The 14,051-nt window shown below is 38.4% G+C and overlaps 1 protein-coding gene across 9 annotated transcripts in view; it reads left to right on the top strand.

The window, feature by feature from the left end:
• The window catches only part of LOC129763359 (hemicentin-2), a 459,584-nt gene that overhangs the window by 344,319 nt on the left and 101,214 nt on the right, over positions 1-14,051 (top strand). For all 9 annotated transcript variants that reach the window (XM_055762336.1, XM_055762341.1, XM_055762332.1 and 6 more), the window contains 3 exons: positions 6,582-6,794; positions 6,978-7,147; positions 7,305-7,440. In XM_055762336.1, coding sequence (XP_055618311.1) covers positions 6,582-6,794; positions 6,978-7,147; positions 7,305-7,440 — 519 coding nt within the window. The remainder of the gene's footprint in view (positions 1-6,581; positions 6,795-6,977; positions 7,148-7,304; positions 7,441-14,051) is intronic.

The raw sequence follows: 14,051 nt of genomic DNA, 5'->3' as shown, positions 1-14,051 counted from the left end.
TTTAGCATTCAAACACATTCAAAACAAATTTAGCATCCAAACGAAATCGAATAATAATTATCATTCAAATTTCAACAATTTAGAATTATTTCCGGAATTATGCCGATCAGATAGAGAGTAAATTGAACCACAAATACGGATGACTTATTTTGACCATTGTTTCGCGACAAGGCGAACGAATTTAAAAGTGTAAAAGTCGATTTCGATCGAATTGTAAAATCCGATCACTCATATGCATATATGAATATTGAATCGGTGAAGAGTAATAAAAACATCCATGAATAAAGGAAGCAATATGGCTGTGCTTCAAACTTAGATTACCGATGTGAATATTCCTCGATTGAATGACAACGATAAAATAACGCGATTACAAACAGGCCGATTAATCAGCTCCATTCAAGTTAGCTGGCGTATCGCTGTTTTCCAATTTATGAACGAGACAGCAATAAATATTGATTTTCTATATTTAATTTTTTCTACTTTACGACAAATTTATATTACTCTTTTCAGTTGACGTTTAACTTTTAAGAGATCAAACATGTCAGTTACGTTAATGAAATACACCAAGAAACATCATATAACCTTTTTTTATATAAATTCGTTTATTTTTACAGGCTCAGTTACATAAGTTTAAAGGAGCCGAAATCTTAAATATATTTTTAAAACTATATATATGAACAATTTTCTTAAATCTATGGTTAGTAATGTGGGAAACCGATTACTCGCGATGGACTCGAGATTAGAAGGGTGACATATTTTTCTCAGGAAAAGGATGGGGTATAAGGAAATTATTACAATGTTGATAATCACACACACTCAATTCTTAAATCTATTCCTACATCTGTTGTGAATTTACATTTCATTCTCCTGTTTATAGCAAGCGGACCAATTACTCACAAAGGAAGAAATGGAGGGTATAAGGATATAAGGATAATCACACACGAACATCGATAGATTTAAGGAAAACATATATTTGGGACATGTAATCAAGGTCTAACCGAGCCAACACATCTCTCACCGGCACATTGGGCTGCCTTCCTCTAGCCCGAAGGGAGTTCTCTAAATTCGATCTGGCAACAAGATACACCTCACACGAGCAAACAACGTGTTCGATGTCGTGGTAACCTCGGCCACAAACGCAGATATTGCTGCCGGCCAGATTGAAACGAAAGAGTAGCGCGTCTAACGAACAGTGATTGGACATGAGTCGGGAGAAGGTGCGAATAAAGTCCCGACTCAAGTCCAGACTTTTGAACCATGGTTTGAGGCTAACCTTAGGGATAATCGAGTGAAGCCACCGGCCCAATAACATATAACCTTTCGTTCAAATCATTTAATTCGTTTTTTTATCGGTCACATTCGATTTATTTTAAAGATCGTTAAAATATTCAAACACACTTACAATACATTAGTGTGTTTTATTCAACACCCAAAATATTCACTAGAAATAATTTATTTGGCAGAACAACGTTTGCCTGGTCAGCTAGTATAATATAAAAATCGGTAAATGGAAAATAATTCATTATACGCATCAACTCACATTGTGAGATAAAGCCCGAATTTAGGCAAAAAGATTACTCGTTACGTTGGGGAGGAAAGCTGCAGTGCAATAGTGCAATCGAAAGAAAACATACCCAATTAAATCGTCAAATTGTTAACTTTTTTTTACTATATTCACTGTTAATGTTTCAGCCAAAAAAAAAATTCTGAATAAATTTCCTGTCTAATGATATATAACACAAGCAGTGCACCCGTGGCCGAGTGGTTAGCGTCTCACATTATCATGCCGGGTGTTCGGGTTCGATTCCCGTTCTGGTCGGGGGAATTTTTCGTCAAAGAAATTTCCTCCGACTTGCACTGTGGTCACGTGTATTCAAGAGCTTGCCCCTCAGAATACATTTAAGGCGTGTTATTCGGCTTAGGATATCTCAACTAAGTATTAATAAATGACGCTAGTCAATGCATACGTTGAGACGGCAAAAGTTCCACAGGGAACGTTAACGCCATTCAAGAAGAAGAAGAAGATGATATATAACACAACACATGTCGCAATAACCATTTTGAGTAATATGCGTTTGAAAACTCTCAATAAATCGTTACATTTTTCGTAGAGTGACCCCCCTATATAGAAATCAAAGACATAGTCCTATGTCAAAACTTGAAAGCAAAACAAGCAACTTCACACAAGTCAAAACGTGCGGTCACAGGCGTATGTCTTACAGATTTCTTCCCGGTCTTTAAAGTGTTCATAAAATCTTAATAAATGTTAATAAATGAACGTTTAACCCCTTGCACCAGGCATTCGTCGAAACTTTGAGAATTATAGTGTCGCCAACTCCGCTCCTTTGGTTCTGATAAGTGTCGACAAATCCGTCAATAATAGAATAACCATTAATGAAGGAACTGGTACAAATTCGGTACCCCATTTTGTTTTTTTTTGACTTAGCTCTTGGCCAATGCTCGGAATTTCTTCATATTTATTACGTCAGCTTATGAAGGGATCTATTGCGGACATTTCCCCGCAAACCGATATCAAAAATCTTGACTTGGCTCGGAGCTTTGAGCATATAAGTGAAACAACTCAAATTCGAGTACCCGAGATGCCTGGGTATAAATTTGGCACCCTATTTTGACGTAGGATTACGTCTTTCGGGAACAAATTGGGGTAAAAATTGAAAATCGAAACCCGAGCACATCGTGAAAATTGTCCAATTTCAAACGCTTATTCATTTCGTGATGGATTGATAAAATTTTTGCGTCAATCGATTTTGGCACTCCATAACAATTTTTATATTGAAGAAAATAATATATGTCATGAAACTAACTATCGAACAATTGAAAAATCTCCACCCCTATCCTAACAAAAATACCCACTTCTGATTGGTCTAAATTGACGACACATTCGGCGGGTCCCAAACAGAGACATCAAAACCAAGCTGCCTGGGGGAATCAACATTGCAAATCCGGAGACGAATGAATCACTAGATTTAAAGTCTCCGTAAACGAAGGAAAAAAAGAAGAACATTGCAAATACATGAAAGTAGGACGAATTTTTGTTCCTGCCGAAATGTGTTCCTCAACAGAAACATTAAAACCAAATCACTACCAAAGAGATTAACGATATAATTCTTCAAACATTTCCAAAATCAACAGATAGCCTAACGGAATCCTACGTCAACTATGCGGTCGTGTCTCGGACACAACCCTCCTGTGACTTTTTTTATTTTTTCAAATTAAAAGAATTGTTCTGAAATCACTGAAATATGTATTTTTTGACATTTTCATACAAAATAGAAGTGAAATACACTATCTTACGTAAATTAACTCAACTTTGACGAAAAAGCATGCAATTTTACAAAACAAAGAGGAACAGAAAAACGATTTTTTCAAGAAAAAGTGAACAAATTTAATCTCGATTTATTTCTAACTAAAAAAGTAAAGTAAAGCAAAATTTTGCTACATGAGCATGCAATACTTAGCATAGTGTATCATCAACACTATGTTTACATTGGGGTGCCAAATTACCCGCATACCGAATTTTCACTTTGGAATGAAATCTATGAAATTTTTGATTAAAATCAGCTTTAATATTTAAAATCGGCTCACTATTCGATTTTTAATGATTTTTCAAAAGACGCACATGAAAAATTTTCGAGATTCCAAAAACAACAAAACTTGATTTTTTTTTCAAAAACACAGATATTTTGGGTTGTTGGCATCTGACGTTTGTTACTACATTACTAGAACACTTTTTTTATTCACCACTAGAGTGCGCACCGCCGGAGATCCGGGTGGGTACCAAATTACCCAGGGTGTACCGAATTTGTACCAGGTCCTCTATTCATTGACTCATCTTGTCTGTCACGAACATCGTGTGAGAATTAGAGGCGAATGAACTGCAAAGTTTAAAACCTCTTTAAAATAAAGAAGAAGTGTAAGAACAAACAAAGAAACCTGACCATGGAGTAGAGATGGGTAAAGCAGTTCACTTCGATGAACAAGGATGAGTGGCTAATCTTTCAACTAAGAGAATCAGTTTTTTTTTCAACTAAATAAACCAGCTCTTTGACTCAGTGGTTTCAATACACTAATGACATTAACAACATTGCTGGAACCCAACAAACAATATTCTTGTCCTGGCATTGATATCGTTAGATTCAATTCGCGAACTATTCATATTTTCTGTTGGGCCTCAACCTAGATTCCATCAAAGATCATTTTTAACGAACAGATGTTCATGTTTATATTTTATTTTCTAATAGGTTCGGGACCCCCATGGTAGTGTTAGTATCTAAATTTAGATAATTAATAATAGTTTGATCAGAGAAAAACCCCGTGACGACTCTATTCAATTTTCAGAAATAATCCGGTAATGTTCATCACGATAACACATACACCCAATAGACCATTTAATGGATTGAAAGCAAAAAAAAAACATTTTTTCAATTTGATTTCCCACTAAAAAATTATTTTCAGAAAGTCTGGGAAATCCTGAAATTCAGGAAGGTTAGAATCCCTGCTGACAATAGAACCAACAAAAGTGAAAATTGTTCAACGGGAAGTTTTAAATGTCGGTGTATATTTGAAAGAATATATACTCAACACGATATAACATATGGACTCCAGACTGGTGGTAAGACTGATTGTGTCACATTCACCCGAATTCCACTCACCCGAATGTAACAAATACCCGAAAGTGACAGCTACCCGAATGTAACATTTACCCGAATTGGCACTTACCCGAATGCGACATTTACCCAAATGCAACAATTACCCGAATGTAACATCTACCCGAAAGCGACACTTACCCAAAAGAAGGATATATTCAAATAATACACAAATTTTACTATATTTGTATTTGTATTTGTATATTTAATTCTGATCAGTGTTATATAAAGATCATATTTGTCTCATACTTTCATTTCCATTGAAAAAGTATTTTTCGTGGGAAGTACAATTCGAGAAATACTGGCATTGAATAAAAGAATGCAGTTTTATAACGTATTATTAAGTCCATCCATTCTTATGGATGACGCAGCCCGTTTACGAGCGTCGGACGCCATACGTTTTTCCGACGGCGGGTCGGCGGCCTACTCGGATTGCGTCACCTGGGCGGCTTGGTGCCGCCTCGATTCCTTATCCTCGTTAAATGGGGACTTCGCCCCCATTACATTGATCTCAAAATAAATTTCATCACGAAATAATAAACTCATGATAAAAATTGCGCTGCGGCGGCAAATACGTAAGTACCATTTTTCTTATCTATTCTTTTCACATTTTCATTGAAAAATTTTATGTTAAAGTTACCTGTTTAATTTTCGGAATATTTCATAACCCATGCTCATTTCTGAATGATCTCTTGGTCTCAAAGAGCAATACGGAAAGGAAAGAAGACAGTATGTCAATTGTGCCTACACTAATTTCTAAAAATGACACAGCGAAGTCTTCAACATCTTTTTCGAATTTCCTTATTACAATTTTTCAGTTTACTTCGTAACTTCCTAACAGCAGATTCGACAAAACAAACATAAACTGATTTGTCGGAATTTTTCCTTTTCGGGTATATGCTGCATTCGGGTATTTGTTACATTCGGGTATGCGTTACATTCGAGTAAATGTGCTTCGGGTAAACGTGTTTCGAATGAATAGAATTCGGGTGAATGGGACACAACCGGTAAGACCAGCTCAGTTAATATGTCGGATCATTGGATTCCATTTCGAATCAAACTTGAACGTTCATTTCTCGTATGAAGTGGCAAATAGTATAGTAAAGTCAGATTGCATCTACTGCAATCCGAACTCGAGCGCGATAGTTCAAAGTGTAAATCCTCTCCTTTCCCTCGGAGCTACGCCTCCCGAACGGTTATTCGCTAATAAACCTTAACAAGGCTCCCTCCGCCCCCAAACCCTTCTGTTGAACCCAAAGTAACAGCCAGTAACGCATCAGCAGCTTGTGTTTGTCGCCGAATACATCTATTATTTATTCAAGGGCGAAAAAGCGATCAAACTGTCGCTTGCTCCCATCCACCCCCACACATCCGCTCGCACGAGAAGCCTCAAACGAAGCGGGAAAACGGGGCTCTCGCTTACATCTAACTGAAATGATGTTACTGATTATGTATCAGGATGAATTGTTGGTGGGGATTTGGTGAGGGTGGGGGAGGAGGTCGACTCCCGTTTACCCTTACTCCACCAAAATCACTTTATATTCATGGCTTATGGGAGCTTCCGCAGGCTTCTTATTATTGAAAGATTTCACTCTCGTGCGACAGAACGTTACGTTACTTTTGACGCGCACACATTGAGTTGATGACTGACGGAAAAGGGAGCCACACCTGACGGCAGTCTGTCAATGTAGCTCCAACGCCGTCATCATAGCCACGATTGTGAAGTGGAGTGTCTCTGAATGATATATGGGCGGAATTAGATTCTATTCGTGCGAAATTTGTTTCGGGGCTGATCGTCAGTGCTCCGGGGGCTGTTTCGTAGTAATTGAATATTTCAATAAATCTTTCATCACACAACTGCGTATATTTGATGTGGCTGATTTCTTATTCGTTTTCTTTTTTTTTCGCTTACAGGTCGCCCTCCGCCGAGAGTGTCGTGGTGGCACGACGGCGTGGAATTCTCTGGTGCCAGTCATCCGTCCGCAGTCGATGGCGCTTCGGCCATGGTCAATCAACTTTTTATTGGGACCGTCACGAGGGAACTGTTTGGGGCCAAGTTCGTGTGCAAAGCAGCCGGCTCCAAGCTGGTTCCAGCGGTCTCGAAGGAGGTTTCCATTCAGGTCCATTGTGAGTATCCACTTTTTTTTCCGCCGTCAACACCGACAATAGACCGCAATCAAATGGCTCTCCTCCTCAAATCTCGGCTTTTGACACCCGCGTTCATTAGACCACTTGGTTTTTCCACCGTCAGCCTCAGGGAACAGGACGTTTGATTTATGCAACTACACGACTTTCTTCTCTCGTCCTCAGTGAAACCGCTGCGGGTGAAAATCGTTACCCCTAACGAGCTGCTCACCGCGGGTCGTCCGATTCCGATCAGGTGTGAATCCTGGGGCTCCTATCCGGCGGCGAAAATCACCTGGCTGCTGGACGGGGAGCCACTGCGAAGCGCCGACATCACCGTGCACAGTGACAACAATGTGAGTAGAGCCATGATTTGGTGTTGCCGACGACCATCGGAGGGTGTATATCGATGGGCTAATACGCGCTCATTTGCACCCGACTGAATTTGAGTTTCGCTCCGTTAATCATCCCTGTTTGTTTGTCTCTATCTCCCTGTGTGTGATTATTTTGCAGGACGCGAATCTTACCTCCAGTATACTGATGCTGCGAGTGACGGCCGACAATAATGGTGCCGAGCTGACCTGCCGGGCGACGAACCCATGGTTTTCTGGCGCTGCCATCGAGGACAGACGGATTATCAGCGTTGCCTGTGAGTATCGCGCTAAATGGTGGCGCTTGTAAAGCAGTTAATTAGAGTGGGAGATTGAGCTTGATCCGCAGATCATTGTTTATCGAGTAGATTGGAAAGCGTGTGCAGTCCAGCGTAGCTCCACTATGACAACCAGTAATCGTTTAAGTTTGTATCGATTGCGTCTTTCAAGAGGGGAGATTATATCCCCATCGCACAGTTCGATGATCTTTTGATGATGACTGGATGTGTAAAATTTTCCACATTTTAGCATACACATTTATCATTGTAAACATTGTAGAAGGCCTTCCGAAAAAAATGATCCGGTTTTGCTCAGATCGTTCATATTTATTCTTTATCGAAAAACTCTCATTTGTTGCAAAAATAGAAATCGTTGAGCCTGATCAATAGTTTATTTTTTCGAGCCTAAATTTGTGGTCAAATACATTTCCTCCAAGTTCAAAAGACAACCTTGACTATAGGATCTCTCAAAGATTTTCAACAGGATTCAAGTCTGGAGGATGAACCGGCCAGTCCAATATGTTAAGTTTTTGGCCCTTCATCCATTGCGTAGTTTCCTTGCTTGTATGAATAGCGACATCTTGGAATGTGATTTTTTTGCGGCGATATCTACGCAAAAACGGTAGGAGATGGAATTCCAGAACATGTATGTAAACTTTGCTATTCATTTTGAAGCATGTGAAAGCTATCTTGAGTTTTCCGGTTGCACAGAATCTCGCCCCAAACCATGTACGAGGCTCCACCAAAGTTACTGGATGAACTGTTCCTCCTTCCGTAAATTACGCCAGTACCCGTTGAAACCGTCAGGACCATCCAAATTAAACTTTTTCCGTCACTGAAGATCACTAAAAATGTCGTCTTACATTGAAAAACTTTTCGTTATGGTATATAGCAAGTTGTATTCCTTTGAAAACATTCTTTGTCATAACATACCATGTCCCACTGTTGGTTGATGTGAGCTTCGGCAAAACTCAGACGCCTTTCGATGAGAGTGTAAGTGTAAGGTTTGTAAGATTGGTACCTTTACCTTTTTAGCCCTCTTCATGTAAGGACTTTTTGCCAAAACATGACGAATTATCTCTCAGGAAACATTTAATTTCAAATATTGCTATATTTGCATAAGCGATTTTGAGGTATTCGAAGCTGTTCTAATTCCCGCTTATCCCGGTTAGAGAGCTTCGATTTACGTGGAGCTCTCTTCTTCTTACCGTATCTTTGAGAATTCGCCAAATAATTGAGCACTACTCTATGGGATCGTGCAATCCGAAGAACATTTCCTTGGTGGTCTTTTTCCTCTCTCTGTGAGCATCTTTCCCTTCAGCATTTTCCAGATTTATCGATCGAACGAACTAAAACAACAGAAAATGTAACTGCTTTTATACAAACTTGACCCTTGAAAAATACAAAAACATTTGTTTACGATCAGCGCTTGCACACACATACATTTTGAAATCATGCAGTGTAGGGTAGATGTAGGGTATGTAGGGTAGATAACAATACAATTGAATAAAATTTGTTTAAATGATACAAAGCAGCATCACCTGGTCTTATCGAAGTTGGTTAGATTGTACATATCATTTTTTCAAACTTTACTAGCTGTACCCTGCCACGCTTCGCTGTGGCATATTGAGGTTTTATGGCATAGAAATAAGTAGCAAAACAGAGCAAATGTTTCATATGAGTTTAATTTTGAAATACTTGCAATACTTTGTTTTTCTATCCATTTGTGGCAATATCTGCGAATATATAAAAGCTATCTGGTTTGACAACATATTGCCGAGCAGTTTTCCGACGATTTTCTATAAGCAGTTTTATGGACATGAAGCAATAAATACGAGATTTTCAAGTTTTAACCAAACAAAACCGTGTTTTGTAGAGGTTATAGATGAAACGGTCCGCAAATATTGTTTCACAGTAATGTTCGAATTGTGGAAAACGTCATTTTGATGTATTCTAATGATAAGATTAATCAATGACTTATTTTTTACTATTTAATGGATAACGTATATATATTCTTCACGAAGTATCGACGGAAATTCTATTTTTAAGCATTGGAATTGGTAAAAAAAAACATTTCAAATAAATCAAGCCGGTCTTCTTAAAATAGAACGGTTGAACAAGATCTATTTTTTTAAAGCAACCTTCCAGTTTTTTTTAAAATTATTGTTGGCAACCCTGATTCTGAGTTTGTTTAAGAGTATTTGAATATTTTTTAAAGAGTGTTTTGGAAAATTCAAGCGAATGAGGCAACTGTTCTAAATTGAAGAATTATCTAAATTGCTCTCACCTAATTCGAGTACCAATTATTAGAAAAAAAAAAACTAAATTCCAGTAGCCCCACTAATGAGCGCCCCGAAGCATCGGAAGCTCATCCAACCGACCATATTGTGCAAATTTAATTCAAATTCAATTAACCGTCTCTCGGATCGAGAAATTTTGTTTTTTTTATTCGAATCCGCAAATTGTCCGAATGACAACTGGATCCAAATAAGCAACAATTAGTTGCTGTTTCCAATTTATCGCCTTTTGCGTTTGAAATTTTCATATCCTGTAGCTAAACAGCAGCGTTAGCAGGGATGTATCTCCCGTAAGCCAGCAGATGCACCACTCGGTCCATTAGCTTCCGCTAGTAGTCCATTAGACGAATGAATTTGCTGCGCTAGTAATTTGGAGTGATATATTATAAGCAGCAGTAGCAGCAATACTATTTTTCATCTGTCCCAATGTGGGCCACTCTATGGCTGACCGTCGAGGACAAACACAAACACAACTGGGTTGGGGCTGGGAGTGCGGCTCAGCTACAGAGGGGGCCCGGAGCCGGCAAATGAAATAAATATTAGCCATTGCCAAGGCTGTGAAATGGCTAATATTTATATCTCATTCAAACGATGATTTTACCCGGCGCCCGGGGAAAGCGCCAGCACATGCTGGCGACACACACACACATACACACACACAAACTGATGCTGTTAGTTCAAAAAGTTTATGACAAGTGTTACTCGCAATGCGCTTCCGTGCCACTGGCCAGGACATGTCAGAGGATACGAGCGAAAGGTCAGCTGGAAATAGATTAGTGGTGGATGAATGTTTTCCAAAATGTATTCCTCCAATCCGCCTGAAGGAGTTGTTTATGAAATGGAATTAGTTATAAATAAATGTTTCATGCATTTAAGGGGTAGCTATTTTATATACATTTGCTGTTATCGTTGGCCTGCTCCAGAAATGGGTCAGAAGAATATTTTTGTTTTTCTTCTTACATGAATTCAATCACTTCCCTGTCTAGGCCATTGTTGCATCTGAGAATACGATTTAAAGAAACATTCAATCAAGAAATGTATGTCCGACCTCTCCATATCAATCACGTTGAACGAAAAATGAGGGGGGTGCTTTTTAGTTCCACGTTCGACTTTAGTGAACTCGCTTCCTTTATATTTTCCGAGTTTATTCATTGGTGAATGTTTGCTTAGATTTTTTACGGAAATCGACAATCGGATGTAGTCGAGCTTCTGAGTTGAATCATGAGTTCGAGTTTCCGTGGACTGAGATGCACTGATTTAAGACAGTAAAATTACATGAAGCTTGAAGAAACAATTCAACGGTACAAATTTTAGTCATTCTTGCTTTCAGTAACCATAAACAACGCTGATACTCAACACTCAAATACTCCTACTCGTATATTCAATATTTTTCAATTCGTAGATTTGAACTAATTTTTTTGTACATTTTATTTTTTCATGAATAGTTTTTCTAACAACAACTGTCTCATATTTTATTTGAAAAACAAAATACAATTTGCTCCGTAAATGCAGCCAAGTTAGCGATATAGTGTATTGACTATCTTTTGTCAAAAATGTCAACTTTCTCTCTCTTATATCCTCTGAGATATATAGCATTTTTGCCTGGAGACTCCTGAGAAGTTGATGTTTTACTTGTAATATTTACAGGGTTTTCCATTTCGGGCTTCCGAAAGTATACAGCCCTGCGCTGACAACCATTTGACATAGCTGTCAACCAAAGCGTCATATCGTTAGTTGAATGTCTGCCATTTTACAATATGGATCGTTTTTGCATCGCACAACGTGTTAATTTTGTTAAATTATACTATAAAAATGATGAAAACCCGGAAAATGTTATTCGAGCATTACAGACGATTTTGGTCGTCATGGACGGCCTACAGAGCACACAATCGCTAATGTAGTGCGTAAATTCGAACAAACTGGATCCGTAGCGGATATTGTGAAGCCTGTGCATCATCGTAATGTGCGTTCGGCCGAAAATATTGCTGCTGTTGCTGCCAGTGTGGAGGATGACCCGAATGTTTCGATTCCACGGCGTGCTCAGCAATTGGGCTTGTCAAACACATCATTGTGGCGAATTTTGCATTCGGACTTGCACCTACATCCATACAAAGTCCAACTGGTATAAAAATTAGAGCGTGGTGACCATGGAATGCGTCGGGCATACGTCTATTGGGTGAACGAACAACAGCAGCAAAATGCTGAATTTTCGCATCAAATTTTCTTCAGCGATGAGGCACATTTCGAGCTCGGTGGCAATGTGAAAACCCAAAATTTCCGTATATGGGGCTCAGAAAATCCACATGTGATTGTTGAGAGGCCATTGCATCCGCCAAAAGTCACTGTTTGGTGCGCATTATGGTCTGGTGGAGTCATCGGGCCGTATTTCTTTGAAAATGAGGACGGCGAGACGGTAACTGTGAATGGTGAGCGCTATGGCCGCATGTTAACCTTTTTTTTTTGTCACAAATTGAAGATATGGATACGGATGACATGTGGTTTCAGCAGGACGGCGCCACGTGCCACATAACACGACCGAACATGGCCATAATGCGAACGAAATTTGAGGGACGCATAATTTCGCGTTTTGGTGATGTCAATTTGCCGTCCAGATCATGCGATTTGAACCCGCTAGACTTTTTTTTTGTGGGGTTATGCTAAAGACCGTGTCTATGCCAACTCTCCGCAAACTCTTGAACATTTGAAAGACAACATTCGTGAAGTTATGACCGATATGCCGCCCCATATGTGCCGAAAAGTCATCGAAAATTACCTGTTCCGGATCAAGATGTGCGAGGAAGCCCTAGGTGGACATTTGAATGATGTTGTATTTCACACATAATGGCATAAACCAAACTTTAATTTGAAATAAAAGTTTCATCGAATTTCGAATTCTAAGTGTGTTTTATTTCAATTTACTTTAGGAAATTTAAAGTTGGAAAACCCTGTATATTCTCGCGGTTGGTATATTCTTGACTATTTGTGAATTGAAAAAAGTTTGTAAAACTTGTATATCGCGAGAATTAACAAACAAAAATGTTACGAGTGATACATTAGTAGGGATTTAAAAAGAAGCAAAAAAAATTGAAAAAATATCGAAAAAGAAAATATTTCACTAAAATTGGTTTAAGTCTTATAATTTAAAAATTAATAACATTAAAATACATCTCAAATGTCAGAAGACCTAAACTATTAGAAAATTACTTAAGCTTTTATTAAAAAAATCGAAAGGAATTTGAGGAATACTCATACTAAAAAAATTGTTTCAAAATTCGAAGTGTTTTTTCTATATCATAGTGACACTTCTAACACATTTTGGCTGGTTTGTCCCTTTTACATCCATTTTTGGAAGAATGTCGGGAGTGAGAATTGAACTCGTTGCCTTTAGCGTGAGAGGTATGGTGTAGCCACTACACCAGATCGCCTCCTCTAAAAATTGAAGTTCATTCTTCTCAAATTCCTGAAAAAATGCATATAAAATAAATACAATAACTAAAAAGTTATAAATATATCAGGGGAAGAATTTTTCCCACAACAATTTTCAATGTTTTTTATTTTTAATTTTTAATTTTTAATGTTTTGCTTGGAAAAAAATACTAGTGGAATTAAGGGTGAAATCGACACTGTGGGTAAAATTTTCTAGTTGAAAGCTATTTCTTTTGCAAATTTTTAGATGCCCTTAAGACGATCAAAAGTTTTGTTTTGAAATTTCAGGTCCATTCGGGATAAAACTGACGCCTTAAGTAAAGGTAAAACCGACATCCGGTTTGTGACTCGCTGACAGAAAAAATCGTCCTTATTTTTTGTAGATGCCTATGTTTGCTTATGTTTTGAAGAGCTGACGGCAGGGCCGGACTGATATTGAGTAGTTGAGTAGGGTATATCAACAAGGAAGGCTGCCAGGTCTTATGGTAAATTTGTTTAACGCTCGTCTTCCACATCTCTGGTGGATGCTCACCCAAGCTTTGATCAACTCTGTGTTTACTCTGGACTAGGAGCAGGAATTTGTCCGTCATCTGCTTGAACTTAAAACTGGCTTTTGGATTGGCAAAAAAAATATTTGAAACACCCTTTCAATAAGAAAGAAAAAAAATTACTGGCTGAGACCTGAGTCCGAGTCGTTTTTTCCGCAAATCTAAGGCTACATCAGCAGCTAGAACTATGGGGTTCAATAAAACATCAGTGAACAGCTTTTTCTTGCAGTCGAAATACAAGAATTTGTTTTTTTGTCATGTTTCAAAATCTGTGCAATCAAGTTACGTATCATTCGCATCTAACGGTAACGGTATTGAATTAAAGAGACTTTAAACTCAG

The sequence above is a fragment of the Toxorhynchites rutilus genome, chromosome 1, assembly GCF_029784135.1.
Source record: "Toxorhynchites rutilus septentrionalis strain SRP chromosome 1, ASM2978413v1, whole genome shotgun sequence".
NCBI classification, from domain to species: domain Eukaryota; kingdom Metazoa; phylum Arthropoda; class Insecta; order Diptera; family Culicidae; genus Toxorhynchites; species Toxorhynchites rutilus.
Note: the sequence above shows the minus strand (reverse complement) of the source record. Positions and strands in the feature narration are given on the sequence as shown.